The sequence below is a fragment of the Diceros bicornis genome, chromosome 16 (assembly GCF_020826845.1).
Source record: "Diceros bicornis minor isolate mBicDic1 chromosome 16, mDicBic1.mat.cur, whole genome shotgun sequence".
Taxonomy (NCBI): Eukaryota; Metazoa; Chordata; class Mammalia; order Perissodactyla; family Rhinocerotidae; genus Diceros; species Diceros bicornis.
The window spans coordinates 22,992,750-23,016,894 of NC_080755.1; the positions used below are offsets into that span (position 1 = coordinate 22,992,750).

At 37.8% G+C, this 24,145-nt stretch overlaps 1 protein-coding gene across 1 annotated transcript in view; it reads right to left on the minus strand.

Annotated features, from left to right (window-relative positions):
- CDH2 (cadherin 2) overlaps window positions 1-24,145 on the minus strand; it is a 210,817-nt gene that overhangs the window by 26,106 nt on the left and 160,566 nt on the right. Inside the window, exons 7-14 of the mRNA XM_058556932.1 lie at window positions 21,842-22,014; window positions 13,988-14,125; window positions 13,134-13,319; window positions 10,346-10,599; window positions 8,781-8,923; window positions 5,481-5,714; window positions 4,922-5,155; window positions 2,851-2,990 (exon numbers count right to left, since the gene is read on the minus strand). Of these exons, the coding sequence (XP_058412915.1) occupies window positions 2,851-2,990; window positions 4,922-5,155; window positions 5,481-5,714; window positions 8,781-8,923; window positions 10,346-10,599; window positions 13,134-13,319; window positions 13,988-14,125; window positions 21,842-22,014 (1,502 nt within the window). The remainder of the gene's footprint in view (window positions 1-2,850; window positions 2,991-4,921; window positions 5,156-5,480; window positions 5,715-8,780; window positions 8,924-10,345; window positions 10,600-13,133; window positions 13,320-13,987; window positions 14,126-21,841; window positions 22,015-24,145) is intronic.

Genomic DNA, 24,145 nt, shown 5'->3' on the forward strand with positions numbered 1-24,145 from the left:
TGTCATTAAATGGTAAAAGGACAAATCATCCTGACTTTGAGGGAAACTTGAGTGGCCATGAGTGGACAGGCTAGATGGATTCACATCCTGAGGGAGTCTGCACCCACCACCAACTCTTTCCCACACGCCTTTACCTAGTGCGCGAGGCGGTACAACAAAGGTTGGGCGCAGGGCCAAAGATCTGTCATGCTATAAGGAAGTCTGGATTTGATAATTTCCAAAAAGTGGATGAGGGTGTGAAACCAGAGACAGGACACTCATTAGGATGCTGTCACAGGACAGTAAAGATTCTGAGTTACATTAACGTAGTGGCCTTGGTGAGGGAGATGAGTGAATGGATTTCATGGACCACTTCAGAAGTAGAGGAGACAAAACTCTTGGTGTAGCATTCCTACACTGCATATTTTATTCTGCTATTGTGAGGTAAAAATTAGAATGAATAAAAACACCCATTATGTAATTATGTCACAATTTTCTATAATGAGAACTGCAAATGGAAATCACAACAGAGGATCAGAGATGGGTGGAAGCTCTTGATCTAGACTAAAACGCCATCAAAGAACCAAGAGGCTACAAAAAGATGCCACAGGAAGACCAGTACTAAATAAATTAGCCACAGTGGACAATACAGAGAAAGATCTAGAAAAATCTTTGGACTATCAAGGAAGTGGGTAGGAAGCAACACATTCATGCCCAAGAGTTCATGTGGGGGCAAAGAAAACTTTAGAAGTCAGGAAAAGAAGAGGTTGAAGATTTATGATGATAATTTCAATAAATCTTGCCATAGGTAAGTTTCACCATTTGATCTCAAGCATCCATCTAAGTGGATAAAGTCAATAAAGGAAGTAAGTCTTTCCTAAAATAACTACAACAATAAAACTTCATTAAATAATTTCTTAAGGGATTGGTGGGAAGGGAGGAGAAAGCCTAATCAAGTGACATTGAGTGCCCTGGTCCAGACTCTCAGATGCTGAGAACTAGTGTGGTTCATGGTTCTCGCCTCTAGGCCTCCAATTCTGTGCAGCATCCACCTATGACTGGTGGCCTTCCAGTTATTACTATTTTCACTGAAGCTTCATTGAGTTGGGTTTAGGTTTATGCCTAGAAAATTATGCAGAATGACATGAAAAATAAAATACCAAAAAGAAGATTTATGAGATAATGTGATCAATATACATTTGCTGATCTTGAACATAGCTCAGGAAAGTGAAAGGATAGATTAATTAAGGATTAAGCTAAACATGAATTTTAATATCCAAAGACATTTATAAGGAAGAAACCCTGGGGTGTATTTATAGAGCCACTTTAATTAGTCAGTATTCAAAACAGCTTTACACACGAGTCAAGTTTTCAACAGATTTTAAACACATATCTCTTCTAAATGACAGAGCTGAGGAATATTGTTAACCAAGCATGGAAGCTGGAAACTGGGCTTGAGTTCTGACTCTGCCAGTACAAACTCTGAGACTGAATCATGTAATTTGCTGCAAATGTAAAACGGAAAACCATAACAGGCTGCCACAAAGGTTATACACAACAATGGACGTGAATGTGCTTTATAAAACAAAAAGTGATATACTATTTCCTCAAAGGAATAAAGAAGGGAAAGAGAAAGTATGTTCATGAAAATTTACTTTTATTCAAGTTAGCAGTCCTATCACTAACGTCTACATATATACTTAAGACAGAGCACGCCGGAATGTACTGATAATGATCCAAGACCCAAGAATTCTAGGTTCTTTTTCTGACTGCTATCCTGACATTTGCATTAGAAAGTGGAAATGACGTAACTATCAAATGTATCTAAGAAATACCTGTCATAGTGATTTCTCGAGGATTATCTTAAAATTGTCCAGATAATTTCAAGAGGAACTATATCAGAGAAGTTATTTTAGGCTGTTACATAAGACAGAGCTGCATTTAAATCCTGCATCTATCACTTCCTAGCTTTATGAGTTTGTAGAATCCAACCATCCTTAGGCTCTGTCTTCTATCACAAAGGTGAAGATATTCACAGTAAAATATCACAGGTTTCAAAGATTTAAGAGAGAACAGCATTTAAAGTACTTAGCAGAACGCCTGGTATGTAGTACAGACCTTATAAATGTTAGCTATTTTAATATCTAAATTGCTGCTTCCCAGAAGATAAAGATTCTTTGTTTTCCAACCATTGGTCATTCTTATGCCTGGACAAGTATGCAGTTCCTTATGGACACAGTGACACAGAAGCTCATTTTATTTTATAGCCAAATGGAGCTTCAACATTTATTGAGCAACTACGCTGAGCCAGGCACCATGACAGACACTATGGATACAAAGATGAGCTAGATATTGTCTGTAACTCAAGAATGTAAGACCACTGAGGGTAGATATTTGTTGGCTCTGCCCACATCTGTATTCCCAGTGATTAAAATAGTGCCTGGAATATTCAATGTGCTTGGGAAATATGCTTGTGGAATGAATAGTCTAGTGCTTTTTCTGCCATACGTATAAATATGTAAATCTCAATGTAGAAATACTTTTACTTATATTTTGGGTATCCAATAATGAAAAACCGTAATGAAAAATATTTTTATTAGTACAAATATAATTGGAATTAGGTTTAAATCTCAGGCTTCTTGAAGCAATGTTAATGATTTTCTCACAAACTAAATACAATGACATTGGGCTCTTCAAAAAAAAATTCAAGAAATGTGCAGCACACGTTGGAAAGAATTCACCAAGTGTTTGATAATGTGATAACAGAAAGGAAACTTGGTACCATTTTCTTACTGCTTGTATTAACATCTTTCCTACCATTTAAATGATGTGATTATAAAATTTCATTTAAAGATTTAAAATATTGCTCACCTGGTCTTCTTCTCCCCCACCTTCTTCATCATATTTTAAAATATTATCTCTTACATCATCTTCTGGATCAATTAAAAGTTGCTTGGCCTGGCGTTCTTTATCCCGGCGCTTCATCCATACCACAAACATCAGAACAAGGACTACAGAGGAAAATAGCAAAAAAAATATAATTTTTAAGACAACATATAATCACAGTCTTCAATAATATACTTATATGGGTCAAAAACGTGAAATGCATATCCTACTCTATTATCTATTTCTCGCCTCACATTCAGAGAGATGAGACAAAACAGGGGCCCCACCACTGGGTTCCGAGTGCAAAGAACTGGTTTCAGTCCCTGGCACCCTGTGAACCCACTGGGTGAACATTTGTCCTCAGTTTCATCATCTACAAATGGGGACAGTAACTATTTCTATCTTTACTTTGGCTTGCTAAAGGATAGGATACCCTTGTAAATTCTAAAACAACAAACAGTAAGTTAAATTGTTACTTGTTATTTAATCGCTGTTTCATTCAGGTTGGTCAGTCACCATTATGCTCCTCGAATCAGAGAATGGCACTTCTCAAGGCCCTTCTCATTGCCACGATGACTTCAGTAGTAAATTGGAAGTGGATCAACTCTTGGGGCTTGAGGAGTTTTGATTCCCAAAGGACAGTGTTTTTCTACTGCACTATTGTGCATCCCCATTTCATATTAAACCGCATGTTTCAGGTAAGGCTAGGGGATTAAGTTCGAGTACTGAAATAACATTAGGCTTGCATGCCTTACACTTTTGTGCCAGGTCTAGAACCATAAATTTTCCAGAGGGTTGATGTTAAAATTAGCACCAATTTATTTTCCTTCAAAATGCTATAGTCATTTCTCCATGCCATAATCCATCATATCTAAGTCTTTCTTGATAAGGTTGGCATATATGCCACATTTTAGTTGAAACTGAAACATATCCCGAAGTGCACATCTAGGAATGCATTCTCTCTAAAATCTGGGGATATCAGTTTACATCCTGAAGCAAAAGATTTAATGACTCCTATTTGAGCACATTTTTATTACTGGCCATAAAAGTAAATATCCTCCTTTTAAAGCCAGATACATGATCTCATTTGCCATTGTTCCAAGGCTAAATCTAGCAAGCAGATTATTAGTATAGCATGCAGGTTTCAAATTATAGTCAAAGTAGTCTCCACACAGGAAGTAAAAAATGCTCAAGCTTCTATAGTAATTGCTTAGAATAAAGGAACAGAATTCTAAATTACCAGAACACTTGTAAATGGAGAAAACATAAAAGAAATGGCCAACATTTTCAAGGAAGTGATTGGTGCATAGCAAGATCGCACAATAAACTAAGTCCTGATGCTATTCAACAATAAAACACAGGGCCCAGGCAATTTATCCTTTTAACCTGCATGCTTAAAAGTGGTTCCTAAAGTACTTTCCAGTGGTTAATTTCTTGCATTCCACTGAACCAAAGATTGCAAAGTATCTTAAAAAAGGAGCAATTCCTTAATCTAGACTTGCTCTAAAGACAGACAATTTATTGAGCTGTGTAATCATTTCTATTATCAAATGTGCTGTGTGAAGTACAATCTCTCACTATTTTACGCAGCCCTTCAGAAACAATTACTTTGATCCTTGCATGACTGGAGCAGGTTGCTGACTGCGCTTTACACGAAGGAAAGGGAAGGAAAGCAATATACTTATTTTCCTAAATCATCTATTACGTGCCATAAATTCATACTCAAATCATAAGATAAGTGCTCCAACTTAGGACCGTCTAACGTTTTTCTATGGAAAGAGTTTGCTGGAGCTCCCCAAGCCATCAGCATCAGAAAACTGCAATGGGAGAGGTATGCGGGCTGGGTTTGCTGCAAACACGTAAAGCTTGAAACAATGCTCAGGCTTTTTTTCTCATTCTAAAGTGGACTTGGCTGTCCCATATGTGATTGGCAGAAAATGCTCAGAGGTTGAAGAGAGTTGTTACATAGCTCTGAAGGGCAATAGCAACAAGTTACTTTGCTAAAGATCCTAGAAGCAAATAGAGTTAAAATCTAAGAACCACTGAAAGTACTTACTGAGCAGGATGATGATGCAAAGCAGGATGGCAATGATGGCACCCGTGCCAAGCCCTGCACCCACGATTCTGTCTACGTCTGTGCAGTCCCCGTTGGAGTCACACTGGCAAACCTTCACGCGCAGGATGGAAATATTTGATTTGGGAGGATTACCCGAATCTGTGATTATGATTGGAACTTCATATATCCCAGCTTCAAGAAATTTAACCTTTAAATTAAGCTGAGCAAAATCGCCTATGTGAAAAAGGAAAAAATATAGTTTGATAATTAATACATATTATGATAAAAAACACATAGCATTTTCTGGAATGTATTTACTACCTGATAGTATATATAAGCGTGTATATACTATACGTATAATAGTAGGTATAAGCGGATTACAACATTGCTGTGCTGTGAAGACTCTTTTGGCTTTAAGGGCTTTTAATAACTTATTTAAACTTTAAGTAGCTTTTAAAATATATTTAATGAGATTATAAAGCACCTAAAATTAACTTTTCATAACAGGCTTCAGAACTTCTTAACTGCACGCGTATTCAAATAATTAACCTGTTCTTACCATTAAGCCGAGTGATGGTCCAATTTTTCTTAATACTCGCTGGAGACAAAGGCAGATCAAAAGCAAAAGGTCCAGCATTTGGATCAATGTCATAATCAAGTGCGGTGATGTTAATTGAATTGGGGTCTGGAGTTTCACAAGTCTCTGCCTCTTGAGGTAACACTTGAGGGGCATTGTCATTAATATCAAGTAAATAGATCTGCAGTGTTCCCGTTCCACTCATAGGAGGAATTCCTTAAAAGGGAGAAAAATCACAAATTGACGCTGAACAGTTCTGTCCCATGAGTCTCAATTACAGTGAAATTCTCAAAGCTTCTAGCCTTCTTGCCCTTATCACTGCATAACCTTGGAAAAATCTAGTTGCCACAGCATCTGGACAGACTGTTTGTGGAACAAGGCCACTTCTTACTTCCTTTCTAGGATGACCTTGAGCTGCCACTGCTGGTGTGCAAGCAGCTGAGCACGGTGACAATGTGTGCCCCTGCTGAGTTGGTTCTGCACCTTCCCTGCCCTCGTTGTCTGTTACTCAGGGCCCCGTGCACAACACACTGCTCTAGGCACTGCGGGGACGTGAGAGATGCAGCACACCAGGCTCCTGATCTTGTGGACTCTCCTCTTTTGATGAAAAACCAAGACGTGCATGAAAGAACATAAAAATGCTTTTAAAGCTCAAACACAGCTATGAAAAATGGAAACAGTCTACAGACGAGTAACACAGACCCACAGACCTCATCTCGGGCAGGAACACCATGGAGAAGAGAAATGATATTTATTGATCAACCAACCACCTCCTTGAGAGAGTATTAGGTCGCTCCATATACATTCTTTCATTGTAATTCTATGAAGCAGGTTTGAAGTAGGTTTAAATATACAAGAAACTCAAGTCTATATAAACTGCTCATGCTCACATACTCATAAGTATTGTTGCTACTAACGATAGGTCTGCCTGACTCCAAACCCGTTCTCATTCCACTATAAAATGTTGTCTCTACCACTTCTTGCGATAATTTAGTCTGGTGATTTGGCCTCCGCTATATTATAAATATTTATAAATAAATATACATACTAAATATATATATATAATATAATAGAAATATTATGTTATTATATATAAATACATAATATAACACAATTATATTATTTAACTGAATTATATTATTTTATATATATTATACTATGTTAGAAATACAAACATTTTCTAAATAAGGCTGCATACAAAGACCCAGAGGTGTAAGTGACCTGCCCAAGAACATGGAACTAGGAAGGAGCACACACACACTCCTGAGGAGGGGCCAAGGAGAAATCTCCGTGGACCTCTCTGAGGAACACAGATGGCTCCGAGAGCAGGGAGAGTGAGGGAGGAGATGTTAACAATATTCTAATAGCACCACAACCACCACGATACTCCACAGTACAAGGAATTTTCACATTTATCATCACGTTTAATATTATTTGATTCTCATAACAACTCTATAGAATAGGCAAGCAGCAAAAACAATTTATCAATAATGAAACTAAGGCACAGAGAGTGTAAGGCCTTGCCCAAACATTAAGGAGCAGAACCAGGGCTCCAAATCGAGCCTCGAGATTTAAAGCCGAGTGCATTGGCAAAGCATCATAGCTAGATAGATTTAACTGCTCACTTCTCTCTCACATCAAACACCCTTTCAATTAGAAAACAATCTACCTTGGTGAATGCAAAATTTGGTTGTAACTCACAACCAACATAAATACATATAATTTTATATCTCTTTAAGTCTCAACATAATGGTGCAAGATATATTACTTCAGCTTCCCCTTACATACGACGAGAGAGCATGAAACAGACACTAATGCTGTGCTCTGATGTGCAACAGCAGAAGCTGTTCCTACCAAGCGTCAACTCTAAATATTTGAACAGTAGGTCTCATGTTAGAAAGGCCAGGAAATATTGCTTTGGCCCTGTCACCATGTAGATTTATGACAGATAATAATCTCATTGAATCTTATTATACATGATTCCCAAAGGTTCATGGAAACTGTTCTTATCATAAGTGTTGATAAGCAATGTTTTTCAAGCCGCACATCTCGACCACCAAATTGAAGACTGCTATTTTTATTAGATGTTAACATTCATAGTCTAACACTAAAATTATTTTAAAATATGGTTGTGATTCAGTTTTGAAACTATTAACACATCATAGAAATATTTATTTGAGTGTTGAGTTTGTGCCAGGCACTGCTTTAAAAGCTTTATGTGTACAGCCATTTTATCTTCCGCAATACACCCTGAGTTAGGTACTGCCACCATCATCTCTATATAACAGAAAAAGGAAATGGACAGATTTAAAACCTGGTTGCCAATCCCACAGTTGGGAAGTGGCAGAGATGGAGTCTGGACCCAGGGGGTCAGGTAGAATTTCAGAGCCTGCACTCTTAAACACACGCCATACTGAGGGCTAACAGAGCAAAACAGATCCATCACCAGGTTTATGTAAGTCATTTTTGTCTTATATAACTAAAAAAAATGTGCTATCAGGGCCGGCCCTGTGGCCTTGTGGTTAAGTTCAGCACCCTCTGCTTCAGCAGCCTGGGTTTGATTCCCAGGTACCAACCTACACCACTCATCAGTGACCATGCTGTGGTGACGACCCACATACAAAATAGAGGAAGACTGACACAGATGTTAGCTCAGGGCAAATCTTCATCAGGAAAAAAAAAAGTGCTATCTATTAATCTCAACCATTTAGAGTCTAGCAGAGACCCAGAATGAAGAAACAAAAGGTGCCAAACTATATGTTCCAAAACCAACACATTAAAAGCTGGTGTTCTCACTTATCTCAATTTATGCAAAAAATTAAGAGTTTCCTGGCCCATGGCAGACCAGAGACAGAGAATTAGAAGGAAGAAAAGTGCTAGAGACAGACAAACTGATAGCAGCAAATGGACTGACTAGAAGAAATAAAAAGACCAACTCAAAAAACACAGTGTTTGGGGCCATTGAGAACAGACTCAACCTGCAATAACGAGGCATCGACGCGGAGCAGGGCAGAAAACCCACAAAGGCTTGTAATCACAATATGAGGCTATAATGGAGGGTGTATGGACACTGGGAACATTCATTACAGAAGACAAGGAATATGTCATAGAAAGCCCAGCGGAAAAGGAAAATAGAAGTTGGGGCCTTAGAGTAATCAATATCCGTTTTCTAGACAATCGAGTTTCACAGAAAATCTCATTTCCTGAGGATACATGCATGATGAGGTTCTACTCTCTTTAACAACATACAGGATAATACAGTGACTATATTTAATTACGTACCATTGTCAGAAGCAAGGAAAGTAGCATTATATATATTGTTTTTCACATTTGGTGATTCTCTGTCCAAAACAGCAATTGTAGTTATTTGCCCATTCACAGGATCTATTTTTAGCCAATTGGCAGGATCAGATAATTTTGTGTATCTACAAAATGAAAGTGCAGTAAGTTTAATTTTTTTGATATAAAACTTTAAAAAAGTAAAACATATTTTTCAACCTAATTTCAAATGCAACCAGCTCAATAACCTGCATTTTTTTAGATGATGGCTGGATATACAGTTTTCACATGGAAAAGTATTTCTGTGACAGTGATTTTGGGAGGCACATACAGGCTGTATATGGTCAGGCGTGCAGGAAACATTGCATAGGTATTTGAGAGGAAAGACTAGGAGCCCAGTCTCCACACAGCGGGCTACAGTGGATTTGACAGATCTCATTTCAAGCTGTTGTCTGTTTCAATGGATAGCAATAGTGCAGATACAACAGCTCAACTATACCTTCTAAATAAGCAGTAGCTCTAATGTATAGGATATAAGAGAAATTATAATAGAAGTTGAATTTTTTATCACAGAAAACTCTTAAAATGTTTACCAACTTATCACGGCAGAGATGAGGTCATGGTGAGGAGACCTCCATAATCACATTTCTACTAGTATCTCCCACACAGGGTCAAGCCTCAGAACTACACTTATCAAGGGAAGTCCCAGAGTCAGAGGCTGTATCAAGCAGATTTATCTCTATCAGTAGACTTATCAGCTTAAAATCCTTTTTTATTTGGGGTGGGGGTGAGCTTTTCAAGATTGGATAACCAATATACAGATTGGAAAAAATATCCTATATTTTGAGAGGTAAAAAGTTGTAGGAGTTCAATACCCTTGTTAATTAGCTATTTATCTATCTTGATTTCAATGTATAGAGAAATGGAAAAGATATGCAGTTTTCTGTTAGCAGCAGTTCTGGAAGAAATTAAATAAAATATGAACTAATTAAAAAATTATCATCACCAGCAATGGATAATAGTTGTGTGCGGTATGCTCTGCCAACCATCTACTCCCTCATCAGGAAGGATAAATTAGATTTTGCTGAGGTTAGAAATCTTTATAAATATGTTTTATAAGTCCTATAACTACTGTACAGGTAAGGGATGAAAATAATTAGCTCTTATATTTTGGTTTTAGCATGAGTTTTCTTTTCCTGATGTGTGGAGAAGAGATAAATATTATAAGTTTATGAGAGTCCCCTATTTATTCACAGTAGAAACTTTCTGTGATTCTTAGTATAAAAACACAGGTTAAATCATTATTAAATATAAAAAAAAGGAAAGGGAGCAGAAAAAAAGAGGCAGGGAATATTTTTTTCTTCAAATAAGACATGATCCATTTTATATTTCCTATCCAATATACTCATTGATCTACCGAGAAGAAAATTCATCAAAGAATTAAAAATAATCCGGTAATAAGTAGTTTTGGTTCCAGTGAAAAGTTCTCGCTCAAATGATAAATAAATTTTACCCACAGCATAGAACATAATGTAAATTACAAAAACACCATAAATGTCATTTGATACCTAATATTTTGCTGCATATATCGATCTGGGTCCTGAGCAGTAAACGTTGTTAACATGGTACCAGCATGAAGGCCTTCTTCTTGGCGAATGATCTTGGGATTTGGGGCAAAATAAGGGTTTTCATTCACATCAATAACTGTAACAGACACAGTTGCTGTTGACTGAGGTGGGTGCTGAATACCCTTGGCTAATGGCACTTGATTTTCTGCAGCAACAGTAAGGACAAACATCCTATTTGTTTCAAAGTCGATTGGCTGCAAAAATTAAAAAAAAAGGGAAACTATATTTTTGCAGGAAATAAGAATATTTGCATTCTGCAGTTTATTCTTCTAGCAACTTCATTTCCAAAACATTAATTTTTCATTCACTACACCCTAGGTTCCTCTCAAATTCCTGGAAAACATGCATTAGCATGGTCAATGATTGAAATATTTACCACAGTTTAACCTATTTATATAAGAGATTTATAAATCTTGGGTATTTCAAAGATTTACGTTCATAAAATAATGCATATTACTATTGCACTGATTGCATTTCTTTAGCTCCATCTAAAACCTTATTCTTAAGAACAGCATTGTTGAACAAAAATACTAAATAATCTGAGGTTAAGTGAGAACATGATGGTCTAGATTGTATTCTCAAACACTGGTAAAAAGACCATACCTCATCCAGGAAAGCTTTTACCAGTAAGTCTGTAATGATACGGAAAAAAAAAAAAACTAGAAAATGTAATTTTTTTCATAAAGTTAAACACATTCTATTTAAAAGTATCCTTCATAGGGGCTGGCCCGGCGGGATAGTAGTTAAGTTTACACGCTCCGCTTCAGCGGCCAGGGGTTTGCGGGTTCAGATCCCTGGTGCGGACCTACGCACTGCTTACCAAGCCATGCTGTGGCAGGCGTCCCACATATAAAGTAGAGGAAGATGGGCACAGATGTTAGCCCAGGGCCAAACTTCCTCAGCAAAAAAGAGGATTGGCTATGGATGTTAGCTCAGGGCTGATCTTCCTCACACACACACAAAAAAGTATCATTCATAATTTGAAGTATACATTTTAAAGTACACACATGGACCCACACACTCTTTAAAAATGATAGTGTTGATAATATAGGTAGAAGAGTTTTGTGTGTGTTTTTTACTTACTTAGCAAACTAAAACTCTGGCTGCTTTCCAAAATAATTTTGGGTATTTTACTGGTCTGTAAAAATCCCAAATCTAAGACCAACACTCTAGATAAAGGAAAGAACAAATAACCCGTCATGTAAATATTAACTTCCAAAGTTCCATTGAATCCTACCGTCAATAGAAAGGTCACCAGGAGTCAATGACCAGACTGGACTTGCACTCTGAATTTCCCTTGCTCACCTCCTAGTGGAGGTGCGGATAGGCATTACTGTCCATAATAGTATGAAAAAAGAGCTTGGAGAGCTCTCATGTATCGTAGGTAGTCTAAGAATGATGAAGAGCTGAAGCTAATGAGAAAGCCACATTATGAGCACAAATCACACCAGTTTCTTAAACCTAGACCATCTCCTCAAATCTTCAAACACATAGCTTTTTTTCTCTCATTCTAAAATCCCCAGTTCAACTTCTTTCTCAATTATTTTTAAAAAGACACTAAAGAAGCCAGAAGGTAAGACAGAATTCTTTTGAGTGATTTCATTAGCCACATGAAACATCCCCGACATAACATTTATTTATGCTAAGTGGTATGTGCAGCTCTAAATCCTTTAATGTGCATTAAGCTTATCTATCCCTCCCAACAAGGTTATGACTTGAGTACCGCTATCATCCACGCTTTCTGCATGAGGCTTAGAGAGGTTAACAACGTGCCATGGTCACACCGCTACCAAGGGCAGAGCTTGGATTCAAACACGGATGGTTGGGCTCTGGGCCTGTGCTCTTGATCACTGTGCTGTATTCGTTCAGAGAATTTCCAACCTCCACCTCATGGGGGAAATTACCAATCTACTCATGCACACATAAAATTCTTGGCAACTGACACCTCAGTGCACCTTTCTATGTAAGGTCAACATTTGGATTCACTTACAAATCAAGAGTGTTGGGACGGAAGGCAAGGAAGCAAATCTCTTCCCTGGGCGTCTAAAATGAAGAGATGGTCACTTTAAAGAGCCGTTACTGCATAGCTATGTATTTATTACACTCAAACTTAACATCCCCTTTGCTTCCCACACTCAGTTTTGTTTTATTTTCATTTTTTGACAAAGATCAGAAGAACCGATTTCTGAAAGTCTTGAAAATAGCATTTAAAAACAGTAATGTAAATTCAAAATCTTTTAGAAGCATAGGCCCTCTTCTTGCCTACTCATTCCATTTTTCTTTTGTGGTATTTTCTGGTTTGTTCCCTGAGCCAATACTCTAATAGAGACCTGTAGACATGAGAATAGTAGGTCTGAGGCATCATTCTGAATCAATTAGTGATCAAATTCCTATCAACTGGTGATCAAAACTTCAGGATGTGATATATCACTAACACACAACTACACTGACAGTTAACACTGTTGAGAGTAGTCCTGTCTTCAGATTGTCAAAACTGTCCAAATTGACTTAAAAACAATCATATTCCAGGGATAATGTGAGAATATCTATGTTGACCTCAGCCTCAACATAAACTAAAAAATAATAAATGTGACTCCCCAAAATATATTAACTCCAGATTTAAAGACGTTTGAAAGAAAAAATTCCTAAGATTCAATAGCAAACTAAGGGGGTAGGGGACATACACTGGTCATTGCAGAGTGGCCATCAGACAAAACAATGCACTTACTTTTACCACGGTGACTAAGCCATCGTTGCTGTTTGGGTCCGTCTGAATGGCAAACCGCCCTGTGGGATCCCCACCGCTGATTCTGTACACTGCATTCCAGGCCGGCGTATGGGGCTGATCCTTATCGGTCACAGTTAGATTAGCTACTATGACATCTACCCTGTTTTCAGGGACTTCGCCGTAGAACTACAAGAAAGACAGACTTCAGTCGGAGGAGCGATGTGGAACACTGAAGGACAGCGTGTATTGATGACCACACCAACCGGATTTTACTGCCCCATTAAATCTTTATTATCCACACTAAATGAGGAGATCAGTAATGCAGGTAATCACAGCATTTATGCTTGCCTCTAAAAATACGATAATTTTTTCAGCAGTCAAATTTTTTTCCAAATTATGTTATAGTTTCACTAATATTAAAATTAGTGTCCGTTTGTGAATATCTGGGTGATTAATAGGGGGTTGGAGCAAAGGACTTGTGTGGGGGAAATAATTTTACTCAAGAGAAAATAACTATATGGTGACGAAGTAGCATAAATCAGTCATGCAATTCATGTACCTGAAAATATTTATAAATATTTTGTTATTACAGCACAAAGTCTTCTTAGGGCATTTCGTCCAGGCAGTATATTTTAACAACTTTATCAGTGGACTTGGAGACTACAAGAAAACAAATTACTTCGGTGCCTTATTTAAAATCCTAGCTTAAGTGACAGAAAACGTCTGAGTCAGTAGCCATTCTACCATTAGGTTAAGCAAGTTCCACTTCTATTTAATGCATTTATTATTCATGACAAAACTTCTTGGTAATAGACCACAGACCTAAAGTTCTGTGAGTGACAGTCTGTACTTACTGTCATGGCAGTAAACTCTGGAGGATTGTCATTGACATCTGTCACCGTGATGACAGCCGTGGCTGTGTTTGAAAGGCCATATGTGGGATTGCCTTCCATGTCTGTAGCTTGAATTATTAGCGTATACTGTTGCACTTTCTAAAAAGACATAAAGATAACAACTTAAATGAAACTAATTCCTCAAGAAGACATAACAGTTGTTCGGTAAATGGCTCTTTATTACACACGGAGAGCACCGCATCATTCATTCTGATTAACATTACTTGAAATTTCCCAAGTGGAGTTTACTTTAACTTGTGAAGCACAGGTCTGGTCCTTGTCTAAAGAGATTTAACGGTTTTCACCTCTACTCCGGAAAGGAATGCATTGCAGATGTGTGAAATTCACCGCTAAACTGAAACTTCCATCTGGTTTCAACCTTTCCCTTTCTTCTGAACTTCACAACATTGTGATCAAGCATGCAAGTCATTTGGTTTGTATTTACTTTCTCATATGTTAATTTCTACCTGGTTTAGGATACTAAAGACAATGAAGAATCTTGAGAGGGAGAAGAAAGTATATATAATTCACAAAATATATATGCTTTCCCTTTATTCTTACACATGTTCTTTCTATTATAACAGGGTTGAAAAAGTATTTTCTCCTAATTCCCATTAGTGCATACTATTCACAACTATATCAAGAGAGATATTCTTAGGTGAATTCAAAACCTAATTAAAGGGTTTATGTTTATATCCTTAGTCCTGGAACATAGTAGGTATTTAATAGTTGGGTACTCAAAAGATTGCCCTTCGGGTATAACACTCACTGTGTCCACGGGCCTATGATGGACATGGTTACTTTTGCATGTAGGCGATTATTATCAGATAGGCATCACAGCTTTCAAATTTCAGATTGAATTTTTAAAAGGAGAGCCAAATTAAGCTGCAATGTATCTAAGAGAAAATCTTGAGATGGTCTAAGTCTGTAGCACGACTTGACCAAGTTTTATGTTAGGCCAGCCTAACCAATATGAATATCTAAAATCAGTTGAAATCTTGTTGGAAATTGGCACAGATAAAAAATATAGATCGTTTTCATAAAAGTTAAACCATTCTGAACAACAAAACTCACTTCTCCATATAAAAATAAACTGTCACTGCCAAGTGCAGTTTTCCCTGATTCTAAATAGAGAGAACATTATGAATGGCCGTTCTTCAGGGATTTCTGGAGCTTGGATAGAACAGACACAAATTGCAGCTTTTGATTTAGTTGTGAGTGGGAAGGGCAAGGAAAAAGAGAGGAGGAGGAGGGAAAGCCAAACCTCACACATTCGATTTTAAGTCTCTGTCCACCCAAATGCCAGTCTCTAGCAATTATTTATTTTAGATTTTTTTGTCTTCTTAAAATAGAAAATATCACACTTTTCTGAATAATAAAAAAAAAATGAAATGAAGGAATAGTGTTGGTTGAGCCATTTTCAGTTTTCTTAACCCATAAAACTTCACCACAATGCTTACATAGGCTAAACTATTTCTCAATGATTTCCTCTCCCAATCCAAGGATGTCATTTCAGCCTAATGCTCTCATGGTTAGTGAGAGAATTTTGTAGGGCACTCAGTTCAGCCTCCCAGCTGAAAATTATGAAAATAAAAATTTGTTATGACTTTGAAATGCCATTTTTGTTAGCTGCTATTTGCAGAAACAGATGAACATTCTCAAAAAAAGGAAAAAATTGGAGTATTTTTTTAAAGATTAAAAAACCCACACAAATATTATATGGAGATACAGTTCTTTGTTAACGTCTACTCTACAAAGATCTGTAAAATCATAGACGCATAATACAAATAATTTTCCATAGAGCTGAAATACTGAGATTGATAGCTAATCCTTGAAATTTCCTATTGTTTCAAGCTAGTCTTAAAATCTTTAAGTTACAAAGAACATTGTTATTTCTAAAATACAACGTCTCTTCAAATAAAAAAATACTGACTTGGTAAATAATATAATCTCCATTTTCAAATGTCTGGTTGATAAAGTGCTCTTACATTTAGTAAAGAAGACACGACAGCCTATGTTTTAGGCAACCAAACTATTTAGACCTTCTTGCCTAATTTAGTCACTAGGCATCTGGTTCTGAATGACTGACAGTTAGATTTGACTTCCCACTCTCAGTCCCACATCTGATCAAGGGGACTCTGCTTAAAAATGTTTCGTCACTTTCTGTTCCAGAAAGGAGAAAATCTCAACTCATCTGCTTGCTCTCAATCCTTGCATCTCTGTGACTCACTTATCTTACCAAACCTACCTCTCACCTTCCATTCACTTACCCCATACCTCAAGCTTTTTGTATTTATCTTCAAATGCCTATCATCCCTACGCCATCCTCTGCCTAGACCAGTGGTTCTCAACTAGGGTGATTTTGCCAACCTCCCTTCCCACCCCTCCACCAACCAGGGGACATTTGGCAATATCCTGAGACATTTCTGGTTGTCACAACTGGGGGGTGCTACTGACATCTAATAGGTAGAGGCCAGAGATCCTACGATGCAAAAAACAGGCCTCCACGACAAAGATTTATCTGATCCAAAACATCGATAGTGCCAAGATTGAGAAACCATGGCCTAGAATACTGTTCCCTTCATCTGAGCCTGGCAAACACAAAGCTTAAAAGTCATCTCAGAGATGACTTTAGAAAGTCCTTGAGGTAGACAGAGCTGTTTGCCTACTCAGGACACACCTGTATCATGGCTTCTAGTTTATGAGGCTGTTATCAGTCCACATGCCTGTCCTCCTCCACTACGTACATACAAACACACACCCTTCCCCAGGGCCCTTGTGTTGTCAATGTTTGTGTTGCTGGTATACAGCATAATGCCTGAAACAGAGCAAGTAAGTGATAAATGCTTTTGAACTTGTGGTTGGATGGATGAATGGATGGGAAACCTTGGGTCTTGCATTATATTATAAAAATCATTTCAGGTCTGGGAAAAAACCATCTTCTTGTTTACATGGCTAGCTATCATTTATTCATTAAAACATATGCTGAGAGCATAAACTAGCTCACCATTTCCCAAACTACAGTGATTCATATACCATCTTCCCCATTCTGCCATATCCTCATATTTCTATACCATGAGTCACTTACTATTTATCTTGACATTAACTTCCTTTTAAAAAATAAAATTTATGGTAAAAGTGCCATAAATGGAAAATTAGTATCACTTGCCATAAATATAACTGTAAGAATAAACACAATACAATCCTTGTACTCTGGCAGTCTCGATGGAGTAGCATGTAAAAGACTTGTGGTCTTTGGTTTTCTCTAGAAGCTTCCCTATGGGTATCAATTAAAATCATTCTAGCTGTGTACCACACTTTTGAAACACTGAACTAGAGGGATGTTCGTGAACAAAGAGGTGAGGACATTCAGTCATTCATTTGGCAAACATTTAATGAATGTCTACTACATGCGAGGCAATGTGCTATTCACTTGGATCAAAATAATGAACAAAACCCGAGGTGGCCTTGCTGTCATTAAGTGACGGAGACAGATGTTAACGGATCATGGAACCAAATGGACAATTGGACACTGGACAACCAAACGGACAACTGTAGTAAGAGTAAGAAGCAGCGATGCAAGGAACCTTTAATGGGGCATCTGAACCCGTCCTCAAAACCTGGAGGGAGGAATGAGTGCAAGAGGCATTTTGAAGGAAAACAGAGAGGAATGTGATGACTAAATAGATCAGGGATGGACTGATAGCAGTACATGGTAAAGGCAAGTAGACCATGATCTTGGGAGAAGGTGGCACTGGTCACGTGAAATAGGAAATTCATCAGGAATTTAGGGAGATGATAGATCTGCTTTTGGATGCATTGGATTAGGGGATGGGCAATTAAGTAACAATGTTATGAGAACTTACAAGGGAAGGACAGGTTTGTGACCCTGTTCAAATTCTTAAATGCTAAGTCCCAGCTCCCTCCTCTGTGAAATGGGGCTGATAGTACTACCTACCTCCTAAGTTTGTAGTCTAAAATTTTTTTGAAAGCTTACTGTATGCTGACAGTGTTCAAAGGGGCTCGATAATGAAAAACAATAATTAACATTTATTGAAATTGAGCACTAAGTATGTGCCAGGCACAGTGCTATGCACTATCAATCATCTCATTTAGTCCTCACAATAATCCTGTAAGGTGGGTTTTTTAATCCTCATTTTACAGATGAGGAAACCAAGGCTTAGGGAGGCAAAGAAGCTTGTCCACTGACACCCAGCCTTATAGCAGAGACAAGATCTGAATCCAGGTCTCTCTGAGTCCAGAATCTGTACCATTAACTGTTCCACTATGTTAGTGCTTTCCAAGAAAGTCAGAATATGTGCACGCAGGTGTGCATCTTGAATGGGGAAGCAGGAGGAAAGCCAGGTTTCAAGGAGATGAGGCAAGAGTGGGAGTGGAGCAATGAGAAGGGACTGCCCTTTTGAGGAGTCTAGTGTTAAAGGAGAAAATCTAACTTGAATATTTCTTCAGGGTTCCTGTTCAGGGTGAAAAGAGGAAGAACACATCAGCTTCACTGCATACTGGGAACAAGAATGCAGATATAACATCTATATAACACAGTCTTGTATATCTAGAGGAATGCACAGACGACTGTGGGTGCCAGGGGAGGCGTGAGGACTGGCTGTCACAGAGTAAAGATTAGCCTGTAATATAGAGATGGGAAAGGAATCTTCCAGCAGAGGGAATAACAGGAACAGAATATAAAACTTCAGATTTGTACAAGGAATTGCATGTGGTTGTATGAGTGGCTGGGCATCATTTGCTTATAAGCAGGCGGCAAGGAATTCTCTAGGAGGGAAAGCTAAAGGCGGCTTTGGGGCCAGGGTCCCAGAGGGTCTAGAATTCCATGTTAAGAGCTCTGACTTCATCCTATGGGTTATGGAGAGCCATTTTACCACAGGCGAGACTCAGCATGTTTGTAGGTTATGAAGGAACCTGTGGGGTTTTTAAGAAGGAATCCGTAGAGAAGGGAAGGCTGAGACAACAGAAAACAGGAGAACATTCCTTCAGGATAGACCACGGAGCTGAGGACACAAGTAAAAGGATTATTAGACATGGAAAACAGGAAGTATAATTCTTTCTTTGGCATGATAAAAATTATGATAAGGAGAAAAAGTGATAGTGCTCACCCAGTAGATGCTGAGGCTGGATTTACGATGGCAACAGGGGAAAACAATAGCTAACATTTGTTAGGCACTGTGCTGAGAGCTTTCTGCCTTGTGTTACATACTCCTTCCAACCACCCATGAGGTAGGTAATATTATTATCTCATTTACAGATGTGGGAGGAGAGGTTTCAGGTTAATATGCTGTAGGTCAGATAGCCCATAACAGGCAGAGCCAGAATTCAAACCTAGTGAAGCAGAGGGTGAGTTGTTGGTTGTCCTCACCGAAGAGAACAGGAGACGGACATAAAGATTGAGTGGGGAAAAGACAGTGCCAGGAATAAGCAGCACTAAGTAATGCAAAAAGAATCAGGTAGAGATAAAAAACTGAAGACTGGGATATATGGTGGGTACAGCTTTAGATGTGGAAAACCTGAAGAACCGAAATTTTTTTAAACCTGGAGATTAAAGGAAAATAAAAAGCTGAATCTCCATAAGCATTTCAATGATTAGGAGTTCAATCACTTAAAGGTGTCATATATCCTGGGAGAACGACAACTGAAATTACTTTTGACAGAAAAAAAGCTGTGAATTCTAACAGAAATAAAAGAATCTCAAGCCTGCACGAGGCCTGAAGAAGTCAGAGTAATTTATTCCCGGCCTCAGGCAGAATTACCATGAACCATCTGAGATAGATACATTTTTTCTATATTAAATGACTTTCAGAAAAGGAAGGTTTTCCATAATTTTCCGCTGTAACTCATTGTTGTGTTTAATAATTTCACTGTCAAGAAGCTATTTCTCATACTCTATCTCACCCACAATTCTAGAGTTTCAAATCCGTTTCCACATTCGTTGCATCAAGGGGTAGCGCATAGCCACTTCTGTCCACTGCAAGATATACTTAACCACGATTACGGTCTGACTTCAGACTTTCATCCTCTAAACTAAATACATTCCCTTTCATTTTAAAATATGGTTGGTCTGCTTTAGTAAAACTATCTTTAATTCTCTGTGCCTCTTTCTTGTCATAAAACAGCCAGGCTAAATGTGATAGGAATATTACTGTATGAAAACAAGACGAAGCCCCATTTCTGTAAGTTGCAATGGGAGTGTGAATGAAAGAGAAGTATTAGGATTGGGAGATGAGTTATACCTTAGTGTGTGAGCAACCTGATATTTAAGAGAGAATATTAAAAATACCCCACGTTCTCATATAAAACATGGCATTCATGCTGAGTTTATTGGCATTTAAGAACAGTATTTCACACAGTAATGGAAGAGGTGAAAAGGCATACATGTTCCAAATATCACTGAACTAAAAGTACTATTGCAAAAACTGAATTTCAACAATCTCTTATGCAAAACATTCCTAGAAAAAGAATCGTTGACGCCTGGAAGGTAATAGGTACAATGTAATAGGCATACATCTAACTCCTAAGTAAGGCTCTCAGCTCAGCTGTGAATAAAGTAATCTTGATTAGCTCATATTACTTTATTAAAGTGCTTCTTAGCACTATCTTATGTATATAATTAATTGCAATAGTAATGTTTTCTTTGATCCAATTCAAGTGAATGCTACTAAGGCAAATAAAGCATCATAAAAACCAACTCCTAAAATTCTTATCAATAATATTTATTATGATAGGTATGATGTTTCCTTTTGATGTACATAATCTGAGGTTCCATTACTATAAAAGCTGGCTCAGCCAGAAATCTACAAAGCACGAATCTCTGAGTTAGCACTTTGATAATTCACTCACACAATATTTACTGATGGTCAGTAATGACCTTGAGAATCTCTAAGAAAATGGTCAGAATAGAGAAAGAGTGTAAAAAATTCATTAGGGCTGGAGTTTTCAGGAAACAATAAAAGCAGGGCTTGAAGTGGAACATGAAGAACTGGAAAGTTTAAGATCAAGAAAAAGGTGCAAGGCATTCCTGGCAGAAGGAATCACATGAACAATACACAGAGGTGTGTAGGCGCACAAGGTGGGCTGAGGTCTGTCACAGGGAGATGACACATCTGGAATTAACCGAAATACCCATTCCCTCTCAGACTGTAATACTGCATAACATTTCAGTACCATCAATATTTTATGCCTGTTCAACAAATATTATGCCAGAAGTGTGTTTCTCTGCATTTATAACTTTAAAGGCTTTTCAGTAGAATTAATGCAGTTACTAGTGTTCAAGCCTGTTAAATAAGTTAATGTTAGAGTTAAGGGGCAAGTTCTAATAAAGGAGATCATATCCTTTGTACTAAATCAGGCTATCCACAGGGGCTACAAAAACCTTAATCACAAACCTGTTACTTGCAGCCTCTTAAAAATATGAATGTTAAAAATTATCCTAAATCTATGCATACATTATTTGGGAATGATTCTTAATTTCAATTCTCACAAAAACCTTTGAATATAAGGGAAAACCGAGAAAATGCCAAGAATTTTAAAAATGAGATACCAGAGGTATCTAGTTAACTTAGTCAATTATCACTAAGATAATTACATAGACTAGCAAAGGCTTATCCAGTATACATATATCATTTAACCAGTTTGAAGTTGTGTAGAAAATAGTGCAACAGATTTCTTAATGAAAATTAACGTCTGAATAACATTATGGATATATTATTACCTGGAGATAAATTGTATGTGACACCATGCACTTTTAAGATCACAAACAAGTTCAAATACAGTTTGGGGTTGGCTTACTTCTCTATCAAGTCCTGCTGCCACTGTGATAATGTCACCCGTCTCATTGTTGATTGTAAACATGTTGGGTGAAGGGGAGCTTGGAGCCTGGGACAGGATTCTGTACCTCAACATCCCATTTAGAGCATTTGGATCATCAGCGTCAATGGCAGTGACCGTCATCACGTACGTTCCTAGACACAGTACACATGGAAAATGAGTGGTCACCCTTCACTTCAGCCTCTCTAGACAGAAGGAATATTTACCTTTCCCATCAATCTTAGCTTTTTCAAAACAAACATGTAACCATTTAGACTTGACTCAAGAGCAGCACTCACTTTTAAAAAATATAAAACATGGTTTAGATACTTGAAAGGAAAATGATAAAAAATTTATACATTTATAAAGACCCAATTTTTCCATAACTTAGAAGACCAATTCACTATATGATTTAAAGAAAGGATCGCTTCAGACCTTCATTTAGATAAAATGCAAACAATAAGTAATATAGATGCCATCAGAAACATATTTTATGGCCACTGATTCCTTCCCTCTGCTATATTTTTTTTCCCATTATGCAATAACATCTAAAATGACATGCTGAGTGTGACGCTCCCCAGTGCCTAAGTCACTTTCTGAAAGTAAGCTGTGTGCATAACGACGCATACTCCATTTACTCAGGTCATAAGGAAGGATTCCATGCATTACTGTTTTGGTACATTGAATAGGGGTTTGGCATTGTGGTTCATTATTTCCTAGGAGATTACAAGAACATTGTAACAAACTGAGGGACTTCAATTTATTAGATATTTTGGAAAGGAAATCTACAAAGCATTAGGATCAAATAAATTCAAACTAGCTAGACAAAATGTGTAATTTAGAAGTAGAAAGAAAAGTAGTTACTATTTAACACGGTTTGTTCCGTGGGATATTTATAAGAACTGGATTACAAAATTTTCCGTCTCCGGTTTATCTTCTTCACGAGTATTCCAAGCTCGGTTCTGCCAGAGCCGTTACAGGTGCTGTTCCCTCTACCTGGTACATTTTTGCCCCAAAATTAACCAAGTTCTGGTCACATTATTCAAATCTCTCTTTAGAGCTTGTCCCTCTAAAGCAGACACTCTTTGACTATGCGCCATTCCTACATGTTACTATTTTTTTCAGAACTTTATTGCGTATTTACTGGCTTGCTTGCCTTTTATTTTTCTCCCCTACTAGAATTTCAGCTCCACCAGGGCAGGAACTAGCTTGTCCCTGCTATATCCACAGTGCCCAGCACACAGCACGTGCTCTGTAAATACTTGTTGAATGAATGAATGAACAAATGAATAAATGGTTAAAACAAAAATATATTTCAGAATCTTGAACTAAAATATTGATTACGATGCAGTTTAACTCAAGATTCATAACATTATCAAACCTTGTTTAGAAGGATGTTTACAAGCTTACAGAACAACCACAGGAAATAGACTCATGAAATGTCTACTTCTCGTGATCATTGAGAGTCTTTTATTTATGAGAGGCTTTATGGAAATGCATGGTCAAATGCACAATAAATCTATGTTTAATGGTTTGTTTTTACATTTTTTATAAAGCAATACTTTTAATGAAGTTGGAAATAACAGAAGAAAAAAGAAAATAATTTTAAAAAAACAAAAAACTTACCCAGGCAAAAAAGCCCAACGTTTATTTACATTTATAATATGTGCATAAGACTTGGGTTTTAGTAAGGATTTTTTTTGTGTGAGGGAGATCAGCCCTGAGCTAACATCCATGCCAATCCTCCTCCTTTTGCTGAGGATGACCCGCTCTGAGCTAACATCTATTGCCAATCCTCCTCCTCTTTTTCCCCAAAGTCCTGGTAGATAGTTGTATGTCATAGCTGCACATCCTTCTAGTTGCTGTATGTGGGACGTGGCCTCAGCATGGCTGGAGAAGCGGTGCGTCAGTGTGCGCCCGGGATCCGAACCTGGGCCGCCAGTAGCGGAGCGTGCTCACTTAACCGCTAAGCCACGGGGCTGGCCCCAGGATATGTTTAACATGCTTTGATTTTACAGTATTTTGAATTTGATTTTTAAGTTTTTTTTTTAAATATTGCAGAAAGCTACTCTGAAAATGTGATTCAGGAGCCACCCATGGTTGAACTTCCTGCACAGTCCCTGTCCTCCCACTCCACTGCCCCCCACCCTCACCTCCACTTCTTTTTGAGGATACAGACAAGTGTATTTGGACCAGTAAAAGTACCAGTGTAATGCACAGTTGGTTATATCTATAAATTGGCCTATGTATAAGAGAGCTAGCTACATAAACTAGTAGAGATGATAA